This window comes from Peromyscus eremicus, chromosome 8a, assembly GCF_949786415.1.
Source record: "Peromyscus eremicus chromosome 8a, PerEre_H2_v1, whole genome shotgun sequence".
NCBI lineage: Eukaryota > Metazoa > Chordata > Mammalia > Rodentia > Cricetidae > Peromyscus > Peromyscus eremicus.
The window spans coordinates 526,632-548,433 of NC_081423.1; the positions used below are offsets into that span (position 1 = coordinate 526,632).

The 21,802-nt window shown below is 42.5% G+C and overlaps 1 protein-coding gene across 3 annotated transcripts in view; it reads left to right on the forward strand.

Annotated features, from left to right (window-relative positions):
- The window catches only part of Marf1 (meiosis regulator and mRNA stability factor 1), a 49,889-nt gene that overhangs the window by 11,151 nt on the left and 16,936 nt on the right, over positions 1 to 21,802 (forward strand). For all 3 annotated transcript variants that reach the window (XM_059269942.1, XM_059269943.1, XM_059269944.1), the window contains 16 exons: positions 1,363 to 1,480; positions 2,086 to 2,258; positions 5,770 to 6,192; positions 6,771 to 6,928; positions 7,013 to 7,171; positions 8,244 to 8,433; positions 9,665 to 9,843; positions 11,076 to 11,156; positions 14,211 to 14,447; positions 14,536 to 14,655; positions 15,150 to 15,325; positions 16,763 to 16,983; positions 17,743 to 17,885; positions 18,058 to 18,191; positions 19,525 to 19,727; positions 20,540 to 20,767. In XM_059269942.1, the coding sequence (XP_059125925.1) occupies positions 1,363 to 1,480; positions 2,086 to 2,258; positions 5,770 to 6,192; positions 6,771 to 6,928; positions 7,013 to 7,171; positions 8,244 to 8,433; positions 9,665 to 9,843; positions 11,076 to 11,156; positions 14,211 to 14,447; positions 14,536 to 14,655; positions 15,150 to 15,325; positions 16,763 to 16,983; positions 17,743 to 17,885; positions 18,058 to 18,191; positions 19,525 to 19,727; positions 20,540 to 20,767 (2,943 nt within the window). The remainder of the gene's footprint in view (positions 1 to 1,362; positions 1,481 to 2,085; positions 2,259 to 5,769; positions 6,193 to 6,770; positions 6,929 to 7,012; positions 7,172 to 8,243; positions 8,434 to 9,664; positions 9,844 to 11,075; positions 11,157 to 14,210; positions 14,448 to 14,535; positions 14,656 to 15,149; positions 15,326 to 16,762; positions 16,984 to 17,742; positions 17,886 to 18,057; positions 18,192 to 19,524; positions 19,728 to 20,539; positions 20,768 to 21,802) is intronic.

Genomic DNA, 21,802 nt, shown 5'->3' on the forward strand with positions numbered 1-21,802 from the left:
AGAGATTTGCCTGCCTCTGCCCCGCAAGTGCTGAGATTAAGGAATGTGCCACTATAGCTGGCCTGATTACTTGGGGTGTTTTGTTTAAAATTCCAATTCCAGCTTGGTTTAGTGATGTTTTTATGCCATTTTCAAATGAGAGAAAGCCACACACAGTTTTTTCTTTTTAGAATGCTGAAATTGAAACATTTGATCCTTCAGTAAGTTGCTTGTTCCTTGGCGATGTGCATTGTAGTGGCTGTGTGTGTTGTCTGCCTCAGCTGCTTCTCTGCTTTCTGAGCCAGGCATACAGCATGGATGTAGCGTTTACAATTTACAGATTAAAATGAGGCTCTAAGAAGGGAAACCACTTTCTTAGAGTTATATTGCCAATAAATGAAAGAACTGGAATAATTATTTATTTAGAGTTTCACCAGATAACCCTGGCTGGCCTAGAACTTGGTATGTAGGTGAGGCTAGCTTTGAGTTCACAAAGATCTACCTATCTCTGTCTCCTGAGTGCTGAGATTAAAGGTGTGCATGATGCACAGCATTATGAACTAAAATTTAAATCAAGGCTGTCTGACCTTAAAGTCTGCTATAAAGCTAAAGATAGAATCCAAATGTTTTGACTCTTGGATAAATAATACCATTGACATTCCATGTTTCTGCTTAGAATTATATATTCACATGTAACGTACAAATATGTATTTTTACACACACACACACACACAGTCAAATCCAAATGAATATTAATGTGGTTGAGGCACTTTGCTTTGAAGACAGCTTTGTGTAAGTCTATAGGATTTTAATAGGAGTCAGTGTTTTTGCCTTTCTTAGGAATGTTATTTCCTCTTCCATCTGTCATACAGCCCCAGGTCCAGTAGGCTCCAGATAGTGAATGACATAGACGGGTGATAAAATGACCCACACTGTACCTTAACCATACCACATGCAGATTTTGGACAAAATGTATCATGGAAAGCTTGATGACTTAGAATTTGACTTCCTTTTCCCTCTTCTTTTTTAAAAGGGGGATAAAAGAAGTTCAAAAGCAATTAGAAATGAGACTTGGGCTAATTTCTCCACTTTTTATATGGAGAACCAGTTCTGAAGTTATTGAGATCTAGTTGTAACCTCCATATTCCCAACAGTAATTGAAGAGCTTTTTTTCCTGTGTGTTATCCACTAGGTGCCAGGTGTTGTGGTGCATTTCTTTAATCCCAGCACTCTGGAGTCTGAGGCAGAAGGATCAAGAATTTAAGGCTAGCCTGGGCTACACAGTGAGACCTTGTTTTTTTTTAAAAAAAAATATGGACCAAGTGTGTGACAGTTTTCTAACCGCAGCTCTTGTTCAATGACCCTTTTGATAAATGATCACAGGTAACCGTTGCTCATATAAACGCTACTGCAAAGAATGCTGCTGATGATAAACTCCGTCAGAGCCTTCGAAGGTTTGCAAATACGCACACTGCTCCAGCTACTGTGGTTCTTGTGTCAAGTAAGTGTCAAAGCATCTGCTGGTTTCAGCCACAATCACTGCGTGGGAATTACCAGAAATGTGCAAGCCAAAGAACCACAGAGAGGTGAACACAGGGCATACAGTGATGATTGCTGACAACTGTTTAGGGAAACAGCTGAGTCTACAGCCTGGTGTGGTTCCTCACCCCTCTGATCCCAGCATCTAGGAGGCTAGGGCAGGAGGACGAGTGCTGGGCCAGCCTGGGCTACATAGTGAGCACTTGTCTGAAAAATTTAAGAAAGAAAAAGAGTCTGATTCTTTATGTTCTCTGTGAGATATTGCAGGCTAGTTTATTCAAGAAAATGTTTTTTTTGGGGAGTATTATAACTTTAAAAAATGCAAGATGAATAATTTTCAGATTTGCAACCTGCTCTCTGTTAATATTAGAAGAAAGTTATGTCTTGGGTGTGTGGTATGATTGCCCTGTCACGTTAATTCTTCACAAAAAAAAAAGTGCTCCTGTTCAAAAGGAGGAGGAGAATGATTGAGTCTGAGCCAGGCCTGCCTGTTTTCCTTGGTCACGTCACTAGCTGTTCAGGGCTGTTTCTGTTGAATGTTTCTAATAACTTGTCATTTCTTTTCAGCTGATGTCAATTTTGCATTGGAACTCAGTGACCTGAGGCACAGGCACGGTTTTCACATCATTTTGGTGCACAAAAACCAAGCCTCTGAAGCCTTGCTGCATCATGCTAACGAGCTGATCAGATTTGAAGAGTTCATTTCTGATTTACCCCCCAGGTTACCACTGAAGATCCCTGTGAGTGGGTTTCTGTTGCGTCTGCTGGTTTCTAGTGGTAGGTTTTAGAGGCTGAGAGACAGCCCTCAGCAAGGGGTCACCAGGTCGAGGTGCTGTTCTTTTGTAAGAGGTTGATCAGAGTTTGAAATAAGCTTGGAAACCTCAAATTCTTGTCTTGAATAAATATGGATGAGTTTTCTTTTAGTGCTTTTCAAACTTGCCTAGAGAACCAACTTGTGTTTTTATCTCAGAGATAGGCACTTGCTATTGTCCCCAAGGCTAAAGGCACTTTATATCAAATGGATGAAACAGTGGAAGAGTTATAAGTTGTTTTGCTTTCAGGTATTGTGGGTGGAGAAGATGGTGAGAGCTCATATGCACTTGAGTGTCTGGCTACAGATAAGCAGAGTAATTGTGTATCTTTCTGGTGATTTCTTCCCAAACTGCAGCAGACTGCAGAGGCTGTGCTTTTTACAGTGTTTCTTGTCATGCATGGGTGCCATTGGATGTTGTAGTCCATAATACTAGGAGAGTGTGAACACATTCCCAGGAACAGCATTTCTGTTAGACTTGATTTGGGATAAGGATGATTGCCACAGTGCTGAGCCATGTGTATGCTGTTTGGGGAATGCATGTGTAACTCTAAAAAAAATTCTAACAGTGATGGAAAGGACCTCCAGTGTGGGTATTCCAGGAGAATGACATTCCCATACATTAAATGCATTTAAATATATAATTTAATAACTTTACAGTTGCAAGTATATTTTATAAATGGCACTGTCCAGCCTAGTACTTGTGAAATATGCCTGTAATCTCAGCATTTAGTAGTTAGCATCAGGGATATCACAAGTTCCAGGCCAACCGGGCTGCATAGCTTCTGTCCAGCCAGGGCTCATTAGTGAGATCCTATCAAAAACAAGGAGAAAGGATGGCACCTTGCATCCTCCCTGGAGGAGGTGGAAGTTAGTACTTAGGAAAGAAGGAGGTTGGCAACCACAGCAAAGCAGAGGCTGGGCTCAGGTCTTCCAGCCCATCTGCTAGTCCCAGTTACTAGCAAGCCCAGGGTCTTTCCTAGTCAAAACCATGTGAGGGACCGTTCACAGTTGCGGGTTGCAGACTTTGGCTCAAGGAATAGCGTCACAGCCTACCGCAGTCTTTTGAGACTCTTATCTCACCATATTTGTTTTGGGGACCTGTGGCTGGAGCTGCATTACCTCCCTTCTGTAACTATCTTGTGCTTTCCAACTAGAAATGCCATTGATATTTTGGCAGAGCTTGCCCCATGTAAGAGGCCTTATGGTTAAAAAAGATCAATTATCCAAAACATGGAGTTGTATGGGAAGCTTTCTCATTTCCTAGAGTGGTAATGACAGTTTTTCTTTCCTGTTATTCAGCCCAGCCCTTTAGTAAGTTGTATTTGCCTGGGTTTTGAGTTTTAGGTGTCACAGGAAGAGTGAGATTTTGTTGATGATTGACATAACTCATGTAAAAAGGAAGTTACCAATTACAAAAGTAATGTCAGTGTGAAAACAAGAACAGTGTGCTTAGAGTACAAAACCTCAGTCCTACCCTGAGTGGGAGGGACCACTGGTTACAGTTTAGCATTGTTCTCTAAATGTTAAAAATATATAGAAATTTTAAAGTCACATGTCTTTTTTTAAAATTTAGTATCTTAACTTGGATGTATTTCCATGTCCACATAGAATACTGGTACAAATTGCCTGTAATTTTAAGCACTGGGATGCTGACTTGACAAGCCAGGCTGTGGTGGTGCACATCTTTAATCCCAGGAGGCAGAGGCAGGCAGATCTCTGAGTTTGAGGCCAACCTGGTCTACAGAGTGAATTCCAGTACAGCCAGGGCTACACAAGGAAACCTTGTCTTAAAATAGAATGAATAAACAAAAAAGAATGCTGACTGACAGCATGTTAAAGCAGTCTGCCTGTTATTGGACAAGTTTTCTACTCAGTTTTTACTGTCTACAGCAGCTTACCCAGGCTGTCATTCTCGCCTGTGGTAGCTCTGGGTCAGAAGTCACTGGCAAGGTCTTACTTGTCCTCCAAGAAGGTGACATTGATTCCTATTCTTATCAACGAGAATGCTCTTTAAAATGTTTACCAGATAAAAAGGTGGGGGGCTGGAGAGATGGCTCAGAGGTTAAGAGCCCTGACTGCTCTTCCAGAGGTCCTGAGTTCAATTTCCAGCACCCACATGGTGACTCACAACCATCTGTAATGTGATCTGGTGCCCTCTGGCCTGCAGACAGAACACTGTATACATAATAAAGAAATAAATCTTCAAAAAAAAAAAAGTGGTATCTGCCTATAGTTGGCCTTACTAAACCTTTTTTAGCAAATCTTTTTCTTTTGCTGTTGCCCTTGAATATCTTCATTCTCCTAGCATTTTCACAGTTCTATTTCTTTCTTTCTTTCTTTCTTTCTTTCTTTCTTTCGAAACTGAGGACCAAACCCAGGGCCTTCTGCTTTCTAGGCATGTGCTCTACCCCTGAGCTAAACCCCCAACCCCTGTTTGTTTGTTTGTTTGTTTCTTTTTTTCTTTCTTTCTTTCTTTCTTTCTTTCTTTCTTTATTTATTTATTTATTTATTTATTTATTTATTTATTTATTTATTTCCAGTTTTTCCAGACAGGGTTTTTCTCTAGTCCTGGCTCTCCTGGAACTTGCCCTATAGACCAGGCTGGCCTCAAACTCAAGAGATCCACCTGTCTCTGTCTCCCTAGTGCTGGGATTAAAGGCGTGCACAAACACTGCCTGGCCCTATTTCTTGATACATACATTCCAAGGTATCTGGAAGGGTTCTGACCACAGAAGTAACCAGCTATTGACTGATATGTACAGCTCATTAGTTTTTTTTGTTTATTTTTTTTGTGTGTTTTTTTTGTTGTTGTTGTTTTTTGCTTTTCGAGACAGGGTTTCTCTGTGTAGCTTTGGAGCTTGTCCTGGAACTCGCTCTGTAGGCTCATTAGTTTTTATTTTTATTTTTTTATTTTTTGAAGATTTATTTATTATTATGTATAAAGTGTGTATGACTGCAGGCCAGAAGAGGGCACCAGATCTCATTACAGATGGCTGTGAGCCACCATGTGGTTGCTGGGAACTGAACTCAGGACCTCTGGAAGAGCAGTCAGTGCTCTTAACCTCTGAGCCATCTCTCCAGCCTGGCTCATTAGTTTTTAATATTTACTAAGTTGCACTTGCAGTTTGAAATGGTTTCCATGTGATGTCTGTCAGTTGGTGTTGACCCCCTTTTCACTCCAGGCAGCTAGTCACTGGTCTCTAGGTTGGTCTCTTCTGGACAATGTATAGAAACAGAATCACTCAGTATATCTATGCCTAACTGATGTTTGGAAACATTATTTAGTTACGCTGAATAGGTTTACCCTTTCCTGTCAGAGTTGCTGTCCCTATCTCTTGTGTGAGTTAGTTGGAAGTGAAGACCGCACTTGTTCTTGTTTTGAAATTGAATGTGTGCTTTTGACTGACCCTGAAGTAATACTTTCCCTGTGCTTGCAGTGCCACACTCTGCTCTATGTTTATAACCTACCAGCAAATAAAGATGGCAAGAGCATCAGCAACAGGCTTAGGCGACTGTCTGATAACTGTGGTGGCAAAGTGCTGAGTATCACAGGCTGCAGTGCAATTCTCCGCTTCATAAACCAAGACAGCGCAGAGCGGGCCCAGAAGCGAATGGAAAATGAAGATGTCTTTGGTAACAGGATCATTGTGTCGTTAACTCCAAAGCATAGAGAATTCCTTGAAGCCAAGAATTCAAATGCAATTGCCGATAAAGTGAAGTCACCGAAAAAAGTTAACACAAAGTTGTGCCTCATCAAAGACACAAATGAACAGTCACCCAGTGCCAAAGCCGTGCCTGGAAAAGGGTTGCAGGCAAATTCTGGATCTGCTACAAAAAACATAAACATTAAAAGTTTACAGGTAATTTTGATATCTCTTGCATTTTGAAGTTTATGATAGGTTTGGTTTCTTTCTGTGTGTCCTGTGCCTGCCAGTTCCTGTTGTGTCCTCTTGTTTTTGCTGAGACTCAGTCGCTTTACTCTCTGTATAGGATCTAACCCATCTGAGGTACTTAGGTGTTTGTTTGTTTGTTTGTTTTGGGGGGGTTGGTTTTGTTGTTTTGGTTTTTGGTTTTTTTTCCAGACAAGGTTTCTCTGTGTAGTTTTGGTGCCTGTCCTGGATCTCGCTCTGTAGACCAGGCTGGCCTCGAGCTCACAGAGATTCACCTGGCTCTGCCTCCTGAGTGCTGGGATTAAAGGCATATGCTACCACCACCCAGCTGATACTTAGATTTTAAGGCCACTGCACTTGTGTCTTTTTTTTGTTTGTTTTTGGTTTTTCGAGACAGGGTTTCTCTATATAGCTTTGCACTTTTCCTGGAACTCACTCTGTAGCCCAGGCTGGCCTCAAATTCATAGAGATCCGCCTGCCTCTGCCTCCTGAGTGCTGGGATTAAAGGGGTGCGCCACCACCGCCCGGCTGCACTTGTGTCTTTAAAGGAATTGTGCCGAATGGAGTCAAAGACTGGCAGCAGAAACAGTGAGCACCAGCAAGGCCATGGGAGGCTCGCAGCACTACCTAATGGTAGTCTAAGTACTTCAGTGCCCACCCTGAAGAACACAGGCTTGATGGAGCCACTTTACAGAAGCAGTCAGAAGTATGTCCAGTTTTTCTTTCTTGGTCACTGCTTCTATGAAACCATGGGAGACCTGTGACATTTACAAATTCTCCCTCCTATTAGAAAAGAGAACCTCAGTTCCTGGAGTGTTGCCAGCTCTCCTGTAGAGAAGAAGGAGAGAGAGGAGACTGTCTTCCAAGTGAGCTATCCGTCTGCATTTAGCAAGCTGATCGCCTCAAGGCAAGTCAGCCCTCTGCTCACTTCTCAGTCTTGGTCTCCGAGGTAAGTCCAGCTTTCTCACTTACAGGGTGAATATGCATCAGGAAGATTACAGGTCACTATATTAGACACTGAGACAAGTCTGCCATTTCCCCTGCCAGACCCTCCCTGAAGGTTACCGTAGCTGACATTCAGAGGCAATGCTTTCCTCCATTGTTCCCTCCTCCATTTGGAAATCGAGGTGATTCCATGTCAACAGGGAAGTACGTTAAGATGTCCTTATAGTCAGGTATAGTGGTACATACTTATGTTCCCAGCATTTGGGAAGCTGAGACAGGAGGATCACGAGCCTGGGTTACATAAGTGAGTTCAAGGCCAACCTATGTTAACTTGGTAAGACCTTGAATAAAAACAACCAACATTTTAACACTCTTTGTGTTGAGGGAAGCCAAAATGAGATGTGCATTGGCTGTTCTTAATATGGTGCTTTGTGGGAGGCTGCTATGAGACTTGGCAGACAGAGCTGCCACAAAGGCCTGTTTTTACACTGTATTTGCTATGCAGAGCTGGTTAACAATCACTGGAAAAGCCAGGCACAGTGGCACATGCCTTTCATCCCAGCACTTGGGAGGCAGTGATCTTAGATCTATGAGATTGAGTTCAGCTGGTCTACATTCTGAATCTCAGCACAGCAAGAGCTAATTAGTGATCTTATCTTAGAAAAAAATTAAATCACTGCAGAAAGGGAATGTACAATTTCATGTAACAGTTGTCACCAGAGCCTGAATTATGTGTGATAGTAGGCCTTGTAAATCAGAGGAGGTTAAGCCTCACATAAGCATTAGAGACTAAGTTTGTAAGACTAAAATGCCCAGAGTGGAATTTTAATTTAGGAAGGCTTCCTGTATTTTCTCTGTTTTGCCTTAAATATTTCTGTGAAATAACATTTGATATTGAATAATTTTTCTTGAGGTCAACTCATAGTACTTTAGACAGTAAGCCTAAATCAGCATAGGTTTAAGGTAAAATCCACTGCAAAATCAAATAGGAAGGTCTTTTATTGGTAGTTTTAGACAAAGCCGAACTGGCAAAACACACTGCCTAGAACTGTTCGCATCTTGTGTGTTTTCTGCAGGAGTATGTCTCCAAACCTTTTAAACAGAGCCTTGCCACTTGCTTTCAACGTTGCCAGTCCTAGTAGCAGTGATGACTGCCCAGACCCATTTGCAAATGGTGTTGACATCCAAGTCAGCAACGTGGACTACAGGCTGTCCCGGAAGGAGCTGCAGCAGCTCCTCCAGGAGGCCTTTTCCAGGCATGGCCAGGTACCTTCACTCTTGTTATTAGGGTAATTAGTTTGAATTTTTGGGAGTGGGTGGCATTTTTAAGACAGGATCTCAACTCTGTCACTCAGACTAGTCTTAGGTATGTGAGATCCTTCTGCCTTAGCCTCCCCAGTTGATTTGATTAAAGGCATAAGCCACAATACCCAGTTTCACTCTTTTTTTTTTTTTTAAAGATATAAATTAGTTATGTGGATGTGTGTGTATCTGTGTGGGTATGTGCAGATGTATGTGGTTGCCAGAGTGTCAGGTCTTTTGGAGCTAAAGTTATAGGAGGTTTTAAGCCCCCCAACATGGATGCTTTGGTTGAACTCTGGTCCTCTAGAAGAGTAATTTATGTAAGCTCTTAACTGCTGAGTGGTTCCTCCAGCTTCTGCTCCCCAACCACCCTTTCACTCCTGTCCTTGCTGGTTTTACCCCTGGTGGAGTTTAGTACCAACCAGAGGGTCTAATGGACACCCAGAACCACAGCCAGGACATGGGTATGACTGGGCAGGTTTGAACCTCTTTTCCCTTCTGTGTGTTGGAAGAAGTATAGAACACACAGTTTAGGACATCACCCCAGAGAAAATGAAGCCAGTCATGGGAAGTGCCTGTCTAATAGATAGAGAGACTAAGAGCTGCATATATCCAGAAGTACAGAAAATCTAAAGCAGTGGTCCTCAACCTTCCTTTAATACAGTTCCTCATGTTGTAGTGACCACCAACCATAAAATTACTTTCATTGCTACTTCATAACTGTAATTTAACAGTAGTTAGGGATTGTAATGTAAATATCTGATATGCAGGATATCTGATATATGACCTCTGTGAAAGGTTCATTCAACCCCCAAAGGGGTTGTGACCCACAGGTTGAGAACTACTGGTCTAAAGGAATGTTGGCTATTTCTCATTATATTTTAATGTACCCAGCCCAGTGTTTAGGTGCAGTTTGCTGAAAAGTGCACCTTTTATAAACCTGGGCTTTTGCAGAGTCACAGAAACACTGGTCTCTGAGTGACATATGCCAGAGCACACAGGCAGACTGGCCAGGCTAGCTTCTCTGAAGATCACCTGCACTCTGGTCACACCTGTAGTACCTCATTCAGACAAGTTACCTCATGCAGGCCCTGACATATACTAGCATATTCCTCAATAGTTCATTCTCATTTTTTAAGATGACAGGCTCTGGGTAGATACTGGTAGTGCTCTGTTTTATTTTGTCCTATTGTAGGTCAAGAGTGTTGAGCTCAGTCCCCATACCGATTACCAGCTTAAGGCCATTGTGCAGATGGGAAACCTGCAAGAAGCAATCTGTGCAGTGACCAGCCTCCAGAGGCACAAGATTGGCAGCAAGAAGATTCTGGTCTCACTCTCCACAGGAGCTGCCAGCAAGTCACTATCTTTACTAAGGTAAAAAACAGCATCCAAGACATTCACATCAGGATATAACAACTGACTCAAAAACAGTTTGAAAAATAAATATTTTATCACATTTCCAATCTTCTTGTATGCAGTAAAGGTTATTGTGAATTAATAGGGTTTGAAATCCACCCTCTGACTCTTGTTCAAGCTTGAACTTGGTAGGCCTTTGGGAGTGAAGTAGCATGCTGTATACCCAGAACAGGTTCTAAGACTGGCACACCCCTACAGTAACTCCCAGAAGCCTGAAAAGGGTAAAGTACTGGCTGGAGTCCTAGTGTAGAGTCTCCCTGATGTCAGTATGTGCTGCTTTGGCTCTCCCGCTGTGGTGGGGAGCTAGTGAAATAGGTTTCACTCTGAGTGTTGGAATATTAAGGACCTCTCTGATTTGTACTTGGACAGTATTTGAAGTTGTTGGTGTTTTTTGTTTTTTGTTTATTCCTTAGAATAAAAATAATACTCAGGTTTTTGCAGTATTTGGGGAAGTAAGAGAACTGGAGAAAAGCCCTCTAATCCTGTGGCTCCAGGCTAATCACCCTTCCAGGTTGGGCTTTTTTGTTTGTTTGTTTTTCTTTGAGTACTTTTGGTATGTTTGGTTTTTTTTTTTTTTTATGAAGAGTGATGAAGATACAGTGTGCAGTTTACATGTCCAACCACATGCAGGAATCCCAGTCCCATACATCTAACACATAAGACATACATGGCAAGAGATAACTCAAGCTATTCTGCCTTCACTCTGAGTTAAAACCCAGTGTGTGCCCCTGCCCCTGTCCTCAGGAGACCCCATGTCTTTCTGCTGCACTGATGTGGTCCTGTTACTGAGTCCCACAGAATCCCAGGGAGTGACTTGATAATCTTTCATTGACTTGTCCCTAAAATCCTTTTGATTTTCTTTTTAACTTTTCTGAAAAGTAAACTCTGACATATCAGAAACTAGGAAGTTCACTCTGCATGTACATTGTGTTAGTTTTGTGAACGTTTAAAAAACATACTTTGGCCGGGTGGTAGTGGTGCACACCTTTAATCCCAGCATTTGGGAGACAGGACAGGAGGATCTCTATTTGTTCAAGGCCAGCTTGGCCTACAGAGGGAGTTCCAGGACAGCCAGGGCTGCACAGAGAAACCCTGTCTCTTGAAAAACTGAAAAAAAAGAAGAAGAAAATATACATGCACTTTGTAATATACAGGACTAGTCCCTTCTAACTCGTGGTTTTGTCCTACAGTGCAGAAACAATCTCTATTCTTCAGGATGCTCCCGCCTGTTGTTTGCCTCTCTTTAAATTTATAGACATCTATGAAAAGAGGTAAGTTCTGCTTACTGTTCCATTGATACAGTCAGTAGTGATTGGTGACTTTATGTGAAAAACTATCATGCTCACCCCTAAGGAACTTCTCACAGAGACAGTGCTGAACAGATTGGAAATTTGTGTCTAACACTTGTTTTAAACTTTCATTTTTAGCAAATTTAGACTCAGGTTTCTGTTTTATTACAGTGAAGAGACACTATGACCATAGCAACTCTTATAAAGGAAAACATTTAATCGGGTCTGGATTACTGTTTCAGAGGTTTAGTCCATTATCCTCTTGGAGGGAAGCATGATGACATGCAGGCAGGCAGGCATAGTGCTGGAGAAGGAGCTTGTGAATTCTACATCCAGATCCACAGGCAGCAAGAAGAGAGAGAGAGAGACTGGGCCTGGCTTGAGCTTCTGAAACCTCAAAGCCCTACCCCCAGTGACACACTTCCTCTGACAAGGCCGCATCTCCTAATAGTTCCACTCCCTATGAGTTCATGGAGGTCATTTTTATTCAAACCACCACAATTCTCAAAGCTAAGCTTTTTTATTTTGTTTTACCAACTAATTTTATTACTCTTTGAATGGCACTTGTGAGCTTGCTCTATACTTTAGACAGGGACTAGAATCTTCAGTGTACAGTGCACAACAGGTGTTATGAAAAGCTGAGACACTGCAGAAAATGCAGATTTGCAAAGGGCATGGTTCTCTGTCCAGAGAGTTTGTTAGAAGGAAAGAGAAAATCTCACAAATTCTTCTGTGAATCAAAGAGAAATGTCAGTGAAAAGGAGGTTCAGGGAAGAGAGAATGCTTCAGAGATCCAAAGGAAGGCAGCACAGGGGTGTGGCAGTTATTCCATGAGTAATGAATGAGCTGTTGCATGGATGGAGGAATGGGGGTGAGCAAAGAGGTATGGTGGTCAGAACCATCTTCAAGGAGAGGGAAAAAGAGGAAGAGTTCTGCACTGGGCCAGTTCTGTGCTGATGCAGTTAGACTACAAGGAACTATGTGCCGCAGAAATTTTAAGTCCCTTTGAGACCTGGTGGCACGTATTGGTAATTCCAACATTTGGGAGTGGAGGTCAGGACATCAGGAGTTCACGACATACTCAGCTGTGCAAAGGACAGACTGAGATACTGTCTCAAAAACTAAGTAAATAGATGGAGGGATGGATGGGTGGACTAGAGCTTAACTCGTGGGTAGCAATCCCTTTCACAGGGGTCAAATATTAGATATCCTGCATATCAGATATTTACATTATGATTCATAGCAGTAGCAAAATTACAGTTATGAAGTACCAACAAAAATAACTTATGCTGAGGTGGGACACCACAACATGAGGAACTATATTAAAGTGTCACAGAATAAGAAGGTTGAGAACCACTGGGCTAGAGAGATGGCTCAGTAGTTAGGAGGTTCTTGCAGTTGACCCAGATTCAATTTCCAGCACCCATGTGGCGACTCACACCCACCTATAACTCTATCTCCAGTGGATATGATGTTATTTTCTGGCCTCCAAGGGCATTGCACATATGTAGTGCACAGATGTACGTGTAGGCAAAACATGTATACACATGAAATAATTTTTTTTTTAAAGCAAGAGGAAATTCAAGTGCCTGTGCATCAGGAACAGATGACTGGTGTTGGGTAGGAAGCCAAATGGCAAGGTAAAAGGTAGAAAACATTTTATCTGGGAACATGGCGGGACAGTTAAATAGGAACCAGGGGCATGAGTGGGGGCACAGTAAGTGTTAGGTCTTGGACATAGAAGTTTGGGGCACTGTTGGAGTCTCGATCTAGAGAGTTGGAGTGCTATTTTGGAGGCTCTGTGAGAGAGATGTTGGCTCTGAAAGTACTGGCTGCTATTTGCTGAAGAGGCATTGTGATGGGCAGGGAAGCAGATAGGTCCAGAAGAGGTGCGAGGGAGGTAGAAGTGGATGGAAGGCCAGGGAAGCAAGCGAGGTCCCAGTGGTGAGGGTGGTGGGATAAGGAAAGTATGTGGAAAGAGAGCATGCCAGACATGGGGAATCTCAGGGGGCTGAGAAAGCAGGGTGAGGTTTGGGGACTACTGGTAACATAGAGCCAGGAGGGAAGGGGTTTAGAGCCTGAGCAAATGTCAATCCTGAGAGATCAATTATTTTCACTCTAAAGGAATGGAGAGTTTAGGACCAACAGTGAGAGAGCATAGAGATAATGTTTATCTCCCCCTGTGGGGAGACCCCAAAGAAGCCTGATGGATGTGGGGAACTGGCAATGGAACCTGGAGAGGTAGGAAGGAATTGCTAGTACCCAGGCCAAGCCCCACCTATGCCTAATCACACACTATCCTCATTCAGCACTGTGAGGTACAAGTTATCACAATGTTTTAAAGACAGCAAAATTGAGGCTCAAACTGGTTGTTTATTTTGACTAAGTTTACAAAGGCTGCAGTAGAGTCAGCATGTGAACTCAAATCTGTCTGCTTCCAGAGCCTGGGCCATTATGCTCCAGCTATAGCAAATCCAAGTCAGGGTTGAGGAGTCCAGGTATAGAGGACAGTGGTTCACAGTTGAGGTCAGTGTGGGTGAGAACATCTCTCAAAAGGAGTATACTTCAGAGGGCAGTGGTTGGAGTGACACATGTTAAGAGAACTCACATCTTAGACACTTAAGGTGAGGACACTGGAGGGGGAAGGGGCTACCAAATGAGAGTACTGTTGTAGCTGTCAGGGAACCACATGGCTGCAGGATTGAATGAGCTCAGTAAGTTTCATGTCACTCTTGGAGAGATGGGGAAGCCATTCTATGTTTCTTTATTTAAACAGGTCAGGTGTTTCTACATAAGAAAACGTTTTAGGGCTGAAGAGATGGTTCAGAAGTTAAGAGCACTTACTGCTCTTCAGAGATCTTGAGTTCAGTTCCTAGCAACCACATGGTGGCTCACAACCATCTATAATGAGATCTGGTGCCCTCTTCTGGTTTGCAGGCATACATGCAGACAGAACACTGTATGTATAATAAATAAATAAATCTTTAAAAGAAAAAAGAAAAGTATTCTAAGATAACATCTCTTTCCTGTTCTTAGGTATGGACACAAGTTAAATGTGTCTGATTTATATAAATTAACAGACACGATTGCAATCCGTGAACAGGGAATCGGGCCGCTGGTGCGTCTCTTACCCAGCAGCCAGGCCCGCCAGAGCCCCCTAGGCTCTTCCCAGTCACATGATGGCTCCTCCACAAACTGCAGCCCAGTTCTGTTTGAAGAGTTGGAGTATCATGAACCTGTCTGCAGGCAGCACTGCTCTAATAAGAACTTCAGGTACATCAGCGCCCTCCAGAGAGTGTGAGCAAGGAATGCTTTCCACTCCTGAGAAGCGTCAGCTCACTGCTTGCTGTCTTTCCTGCAGTGAACATGAATTTGATCCAGACTCTTACAAGATTCCTTTTGTGGTCCTCTCTTTGAAAGTGTTTGCACCTCAAGTTCATAGTCTTCTCCAGACCCATGAGGGCACTGTGCCTTTGCTAAGGTGAGCCATGTTAGCCATTGGAAGTAGAGTGTTGTAGGGTCATTCCTGCAGTTTGCCTACTGACTGAACCAAGGATTAGAAATAGGGCTCTGTCCTGGGGTTGAAGTTTGAGAAATGGATCCATGCACTCAATATTTCAACAAGAAACTGGGTTTATGTTGAATTTCATAAAAAACGAGGACAGTTTCTTCTCTGCAGGAAAGAGGTGCATCCAAATTGAAAGCTGTACAAGTGCCAATAAAGTTCATCATTTCATCTGTGTTCAGGTTCCAAGGCTGAGAGAAAATCATTCATCAGAGTACACCAGGCCACAGCCAAAGGCCAATTCCATACTTAACTCCCTACAGAACACTGCCCAGGAATTTCTAGAGCTGTTAGAATGTGTCACAGAGGCCAGTACTGTAGCAGTTATTTCTCAGCAGATACAGATTAAAGCCTGCTGTTCAGCCTGCACTGCCTTTTTATTATTTTCATTTAACCTTTACCCCCTTCAGCTTTCCAGATTGCTATGCTGCGGAGTTTGGTGACCTAGAAATAATGCAAGACAGCCCCAGGGGTGTCCCTTTAGAGCACCTCATCACCTGCATTCCAGGAGTGAACATTGCCACTGCCCAGAATGGTGTCAAAGTAGTGAAGTGGATTCACAACAAGCCCCCGCCTCCCAACACTGGTAGGTGGGCAGGTATCAGGGATTAAGGCCTAAGCTCCAACCTGTCTACAGGGAGGCCAGGAGGAAGTTGTGGTTTTGATTTCAAACAGCAGCAGCATTTTCACCAGAGTGTCTCCTCTGATCTTAAAACTCCCCAGATGCTAAGGGGTTGTTAGAATCTGACTTTTGAAAATACCAGCGTTGGGCCAGCAAGATGGCTCAGAGAGTAGAAGCAGCTGCCATGAAGCCTGACAACCTGAGTTTGAGCACCAGGATCCACATGGTAGAAGCAGAGAACCAGCTTTCACAAGCTGTGCCATGCCACGAGTGCATGCACACACATACACATATTCATTCTCTCTCTCTCTCTCTCTCTCTCTCTCTCTCTCTCTCTCTCTCTCTCTCCTTCTCCCTCCCTCCCCTCCCACACCCCTTCTCCTTGGCCCTAATGTGTCTTCCTTTTTAGGTTTGCACCTGTTTCCTGTACAGGAAAGGTGAGAAGGTAACTGGGAGCTTGAGTCAGCAGCTCTTGGGGAGCTCTGCAGGAGCTCCTTCCTGAATCCATCCTCTCCTCCCTCTGTCTCGAGCTGCATAGTACCCATGGGAGGCCCACTTTGTGTCTTGTGACATGAGTCCACAAATCCCTTCTACTTCTATAAAGGTTTTTGTCTGATTTTTTTTAGGTTTTATTTTTAGGTTTTGTATTACTATTATTATTATTACTACTACTAATAATAATAATTATTGGAGATAGTGTCTTACTTGTATAACCCAGGCTTGTCTTGAACTCATGGATCCTCTTGCATCAGCCTTCCCTGCCCTAATGCTGAGATTAAGGGCATTTGCCACTATTCCAGCTCAACTTAGGTTGTTTTTGTTTTTGTGAGGTGTGATGGTGCAGACCTGTTTATCATAGCATTTAGGAGACGGGAGGCTTGCTGTTCATAGTGTGGTCCAGTCCTGCTAGGGCTCCATAGTGAGACTGTCTCAGGAAGGAAGTAGGTAGCTAGATCTGTTTCTCAGTCTATTTTCCGTCCTGCTCTAGTTACTGCCTCCCATAGCTTTCCAGTTAATATTTGAGCTCCATTATTGGTTAATTCCATTCTCATGGGTCACCTGCCTGGGGCCCATCTATACTATGTCTGTGGGAAAAATATTACCGATACGTCCAAATTATTAATGGGTCTTTGAAATATAGCCAATGTAGTTTGGGAAATCCTTGTTCATCCTCACTTCTGCCGTAATCCTAGAGTACTCTGTGCTTTCCTTTGACACCTTTTGAGAATTAGGGGGAATGGTTTGCCTGCCTATAGTAAGATGGCCTGTTTGTTTGGTTATGTGGCGCCTGTGTGTGCAAGCTGAAACTTGAAACAGCAGCTTGCTGCATAGTGAACACACTATGTTCACTGTGTCAGTGAAATTAAGCCTGAGGTCTTCTGTGTTTTTTTCCTTCTCTAGACCCTTGGCTTCTGCGTTCTAAAAGTCCTGTGGGTAATCCCCAGCTGATCCAGTTCAGCAGAGAAGTCATTGATTTACTGAAGAACCAACCATCTTGTATACTACCCATTAGCAATTTCATCCCTTCATACCATCACCATTTTGCAAAGCAGTGCCGGGTTTCAGATTATGGATATTCCAAGCTGATTGAGCTACTAGAAGCAGTGCCTCATGTGTTACAGGTAAAGGGTAGGAGGGGTTATTTGTTCAAAGAAAGGAGTGTTCTTCCATGACTTCAGCTGCCATAGCCAAAGACACAAACAAATAGTAACCTTATTTCTCAGAAAGCTATACTGCGCTAAACATCCTGTAAGAGCTTGCTTCAAAATGCAGGCACCCTCCCAAGTTTTGAGGAAACTACAAATTTCCAACCTGGAAGAATTCCCTAGAGGCCTGTGGGCATTTTCCTTCCAGTGTCTAGGGCCTGGTACCTTTCCAGCAGTGTTCTCTGGGATGCTCATTACAAGGGGCTGCTGTAAGCATCATTTGCTTGGTACCTACCAGGGAGTTGAGGGCTCTACCCTTCATAAGTTGGACATTAGTCACTGGACTAGGGTTTAGCATTGAATCCTATCTAGGCTGCCTGTAACTTCCCCTGATGACGGTATTTTCGTAATTTCCCACTTGTTAAAAAGGCCTGAAAAACTTTAGCTATCTATTAGAGTTGAAATTAGTCATCCAGACTGAGCATGTGTTCTTTCTCTTTGTGCTCACATGATCATTTGAGACAATAGCACTTTGAAAACAAATGAACCTGGCCCCAGATAGCTGGGCCATTGTTCTTTTTAACTGTGCATGTTGAATTGTGTCCATTTCAAATGGCAAACATTGTACATAGGAGATAGTCTGAGAGTAACAAGAGCAAGGAAGACAGACGAGGTTGACACTACATATCTTTTGAGATCTTCATAGTATAAGTAATCAGAACATTTCATTTTCAGATTCTTGGAATGGGCTCCAAGCGTCTGCTGACCCTTACTCATAGGGCCCAAGTGAAACGTTTTACTCAGAATTTACTAAAACTTCTCAAGTCCCAGGCCAGCAAGCAGGTCATTGTGAAAGAATTCTCACAGGCTTATCATTGGTGAGTTGATGGGAAGCTTTTAAAAAAAAAAAAAAAAAAAAGCAAACATTTTTTAATGCTCTTTCTTCCCACAAGCTTTAAACAGTCCTCTGTTAAGCAGAGTTTTTGTAAAGCTTGTTACTATGACAACAGTTTTACCCATTCTTTACCCATTTCCCACGTTAAAACATAGGTGTTTCTCAAAGGACTGGGATGTCACAGAATATGGTGTCTGTGAGTTGATGGATATCATATCAGAGATCCCAGACACAACCATCTGCTTGTCTCAACAAGATGACAACATGATCATTTGTATCCGCAAAAGAGGTATGTGGAGGGATGTTGTCTATCTCAGTAGTGCCTTTGTTTTTATTGTACTTTTGAGACCCAACTTCACTGTGTAGCCCAGCCTGGTTTGGACTTAGAGTAGTACTCTGACCTCAGCCTCCCAAAGTGTTGGGATTGCAGACGTGATCCTAGTCATTGACTACTTTTAAATGAAATAGTTTTTTTGTTTTTTGTTTTTTTTTTAGGGGAGGCTGCCCTTTTTTTTTTTTTTTTTTTGGTTTTTCGAGACAGGGTTTCTCTGTGTAGCTTTGCGCCTTTCCTGGAACTCACTTGGTAGTCCAGGCTGGCCTCGAACTCAGAGATCCGCCTGCCTCTGCCTCCCAAGTGCTGGGATTAAAGTCGTGCGCCACCACCGCCCGGCTTTCCATGGTTCTTAATGGTTCCCTGGGAAGTGTGGTTTGTAAAACTGCCTGGTACACAGAACCTGTGTTCTTTGGAGGAAAGGAAGCCATGTGTCCTATAAGAAAGCACACTGGTTTTTAAGAATCTGCTCAAAGGGGGAGAAGAAGCTGTAACCAACACTTTGTTAAATGCTTCCCAACTGTGTGCCCCAGTTTCTAGTGTCCATGTCACCTGATGGAGACTCTGTCTTAGCTCTGAGAACTATTTCACCATGCATACTTTGGAAGAAAACAAGTCATCAAAACGTGGCATTTGTCTTTCCAGTTGTAGTAGTTCAGTAGAGTCAAGTCTGGGAGACAGACCTGTTAATTATATCATACCCCCCTGCCTTACCAGTTAGAGTATCTTTGTGTCCCTGAGGTCACAGGTTTCCAGAGTTAAATAAAACTTAGAATGTATGTCTTTTCCCAGTTCTCTTCTAGTCAGTTTAAAATTAATAGAAATGAAGATCATTGTTTAATTTTCTTTTCTTTAATTTTGTTAAAGTTTTGATGCCTGATAGTCTTTTCTGCTGGCAACTTTGAACTGAAGATCAAATGAATAAACAAAAATGTGTGAATGTTTAGAAGTGTGATTTCATAGAAGTAACATTGTATTGCTCGAAAACCTAGACCTCTGTCTGTCTTGTTCACATAGGTGTAGTGGACAGGTTTTATAAATTGTTCCTGTCTTGTAGGTGATGACACATGTGTCTCTCACCTCCCACAGTAGCAACCTCACTTCTCATGATTATGCCTTGAGCCTGTATAAGAACCATTGGCAGAGAACCTAGTACCAAGTGTCTAGTTGATTGTAGGCTGTGTGGCTGGGAAAGGCAAAGCTGACCTCTGTGACTCCAGTAACACCCTGTAGTCCAGTACTAAACACAGTGAGTGGAAGCCTGATGTCTAAGGTACTTTGTTTTTTAAAGAACGAACTCAGGATGAGATAGAAAGGACAAAGCAGTTCTCCAAGGATGTTGTGGACTTGCTGCGCCACCAGCCCCACTTCCGGATGCCGTTTAACAAGTTCATTCCCTGTTACCACCACCACTTTGGCCGGCAGTGCAAACTTGCATATTATGGATTTACCAAGCTGGTGGAACTTTTGGAAGCCATACCTGAGATTTTACAAGTAAGTGAAGAGATTCTAATTCTTTGTTTTTCTGAGCAGTGTATAGAAGGTATTGTTATTGTTTTTAGTTACGAGTTTGAAATAGTCTCATCATTAAAACTGTTAGTAATTTTAAGTAAATGGGGGATTTGTTCTGTAATCCCAGAATTTGTAAGGTGAATGCTGGAGAATTCTATGATTGAAGCCAGCCTGGGTTAAACAGCAAAATAATCTTCGCCGGGCAGTGGTGGCGCACACCTTTAATCCCAGCACTTGGGAGGCAGAGCCAAGTGATCTCTGTGAGTTTGAGGCCAGCCTGTAAGTGAGTGAGTGAGTGAGTTCCAGGAAAGGTGCAAAGCTACACAGAGAAACCCTGTTTCAAAAAAACAAAAACAAACAAACAAAAATCTTCAACTTGTGTTAGAGTAATCACTGAAAATAGGATGAGATTGTTTAAATGTTAAACTTGGTATTTTTTGAGCAGCACCATGCTTCCCAAATCTCGTTGGCTGGAAGTGGGGGGCATTCATGATGGACTCTTCCAAGTGGGGTTGGATTTCTGTTATTAATTTTATCAACATGGTCTTTGACTCCTAAAGTTTTGTTAAAACTTTTTATTGTTGTAAGATATATATACCAGAATTTACCGCCAGAAAAAGGAATGTCTTACATGTGTATTTGAGTGCCCAGGGAAGAGCTTTTTGATCTTGCAGAACTGCACTTCCATAACCACACTCCCATCTTAAGTGACCAATGTGTACGTTTCCATGCCATTTAACTCCACATACAATCATGTATTCAAACTCCTCCTTTCTCCCTATGTGTTTTTTAAGGTGTTGGAATGTGGAGAAGAGAAAATCCTGACTTTGACCGAAGTGGAGCGATTCAAAGCTCTAGCTGCCCAGTTTGTTAAGCTTCTACGGTCCCAAAAAGATAACTGCCTTATGATGACAGATCTGCTTACAGAATATGCTAAAACTTTTGGCTATACATTTCGTCTTCAAGACTACAATGTCAGCTCAGTCTCTGCTTTGACACAAAAGCTCTGCCATGTTGTAAAGGTAAGCCGATGTCCTTCTACTGAGTAGGCTGTGTCATAGTCCACATGGGGTGTTGTGTGTACTGCAGCATTTCTGTACTCTGTGTGTCACAGCTGTGTGCCTTACTAGGTAATACAAGGTAGCTTGATTTGATACTTTAGATTCATGGTCTTCCTTTTATATCTTTATTTATGACCATTCTGAACTTGACAAGGTCACTTTTTACCCTAGGGTGTGTATGCTCAGGTAGTTGAATCCTTCCAGAGAGTTCTTCGTTTCCAAGATTCCTGGGAAACTGTATCATGTATCTTCCATGGATCCTGACTCATTTAGGGGTCATCTTAAGAATAAGCACAAGCTTAGAATTGCCTTTGTCTTGTATAATATTAAAAGGATCAGCCTTAATATTATACTTCCCAGGGACTCAAGAGAGAAACTACAAACAGTGAAAATTATTTTTGGAAAATGAATCTAAGTACACCAAGCTCTTTGTCCGTCTACTTTATTCCTCTGAGATAAAATCCTATCAACACAGCTTTAGTTCTATTCTCATGCCTAGCTCCTTTCTTGCCTGATTTCTCTAGTCTTACTTCTGCCTCATCTTGGTCCTTCTCATCTCGTTCTTACCCAGCTAGTACTTCCCAGTCTGGCTCTTCCTCATCTTCCATCCCATCCACACGTACTCTCTGATCAAAAATCCTCCTTTGCCCTCTCCATTCTCCATCCTCAAGTTCTCTACTCCTTTCTTCCTCTTCATCTCCTTATACCTCTGAGTCCTCTCAAGTGTCTGAGGTATAAACCCAAGCAATATCGATCCTCTGCCAGAGCAAGGTCATCAGGCTTGAATTCTTATGGGGTCATAAAGGTAGGTAAGAATTTTCCTCAGGCAGTGACCACCAGGCTTTCTTTTACAACCCAAAATGGGAGTGGTAAAAGAGGAGGTCAACTGAGTGCTAATGATGGGTTAGTATATCAAAAAGGGGATCTATGTGCTCAATCTACATTCCTAGAAGTGGTTAGGTAAGAAGTTAGGGATCTATTAGTAAGGTTATATAA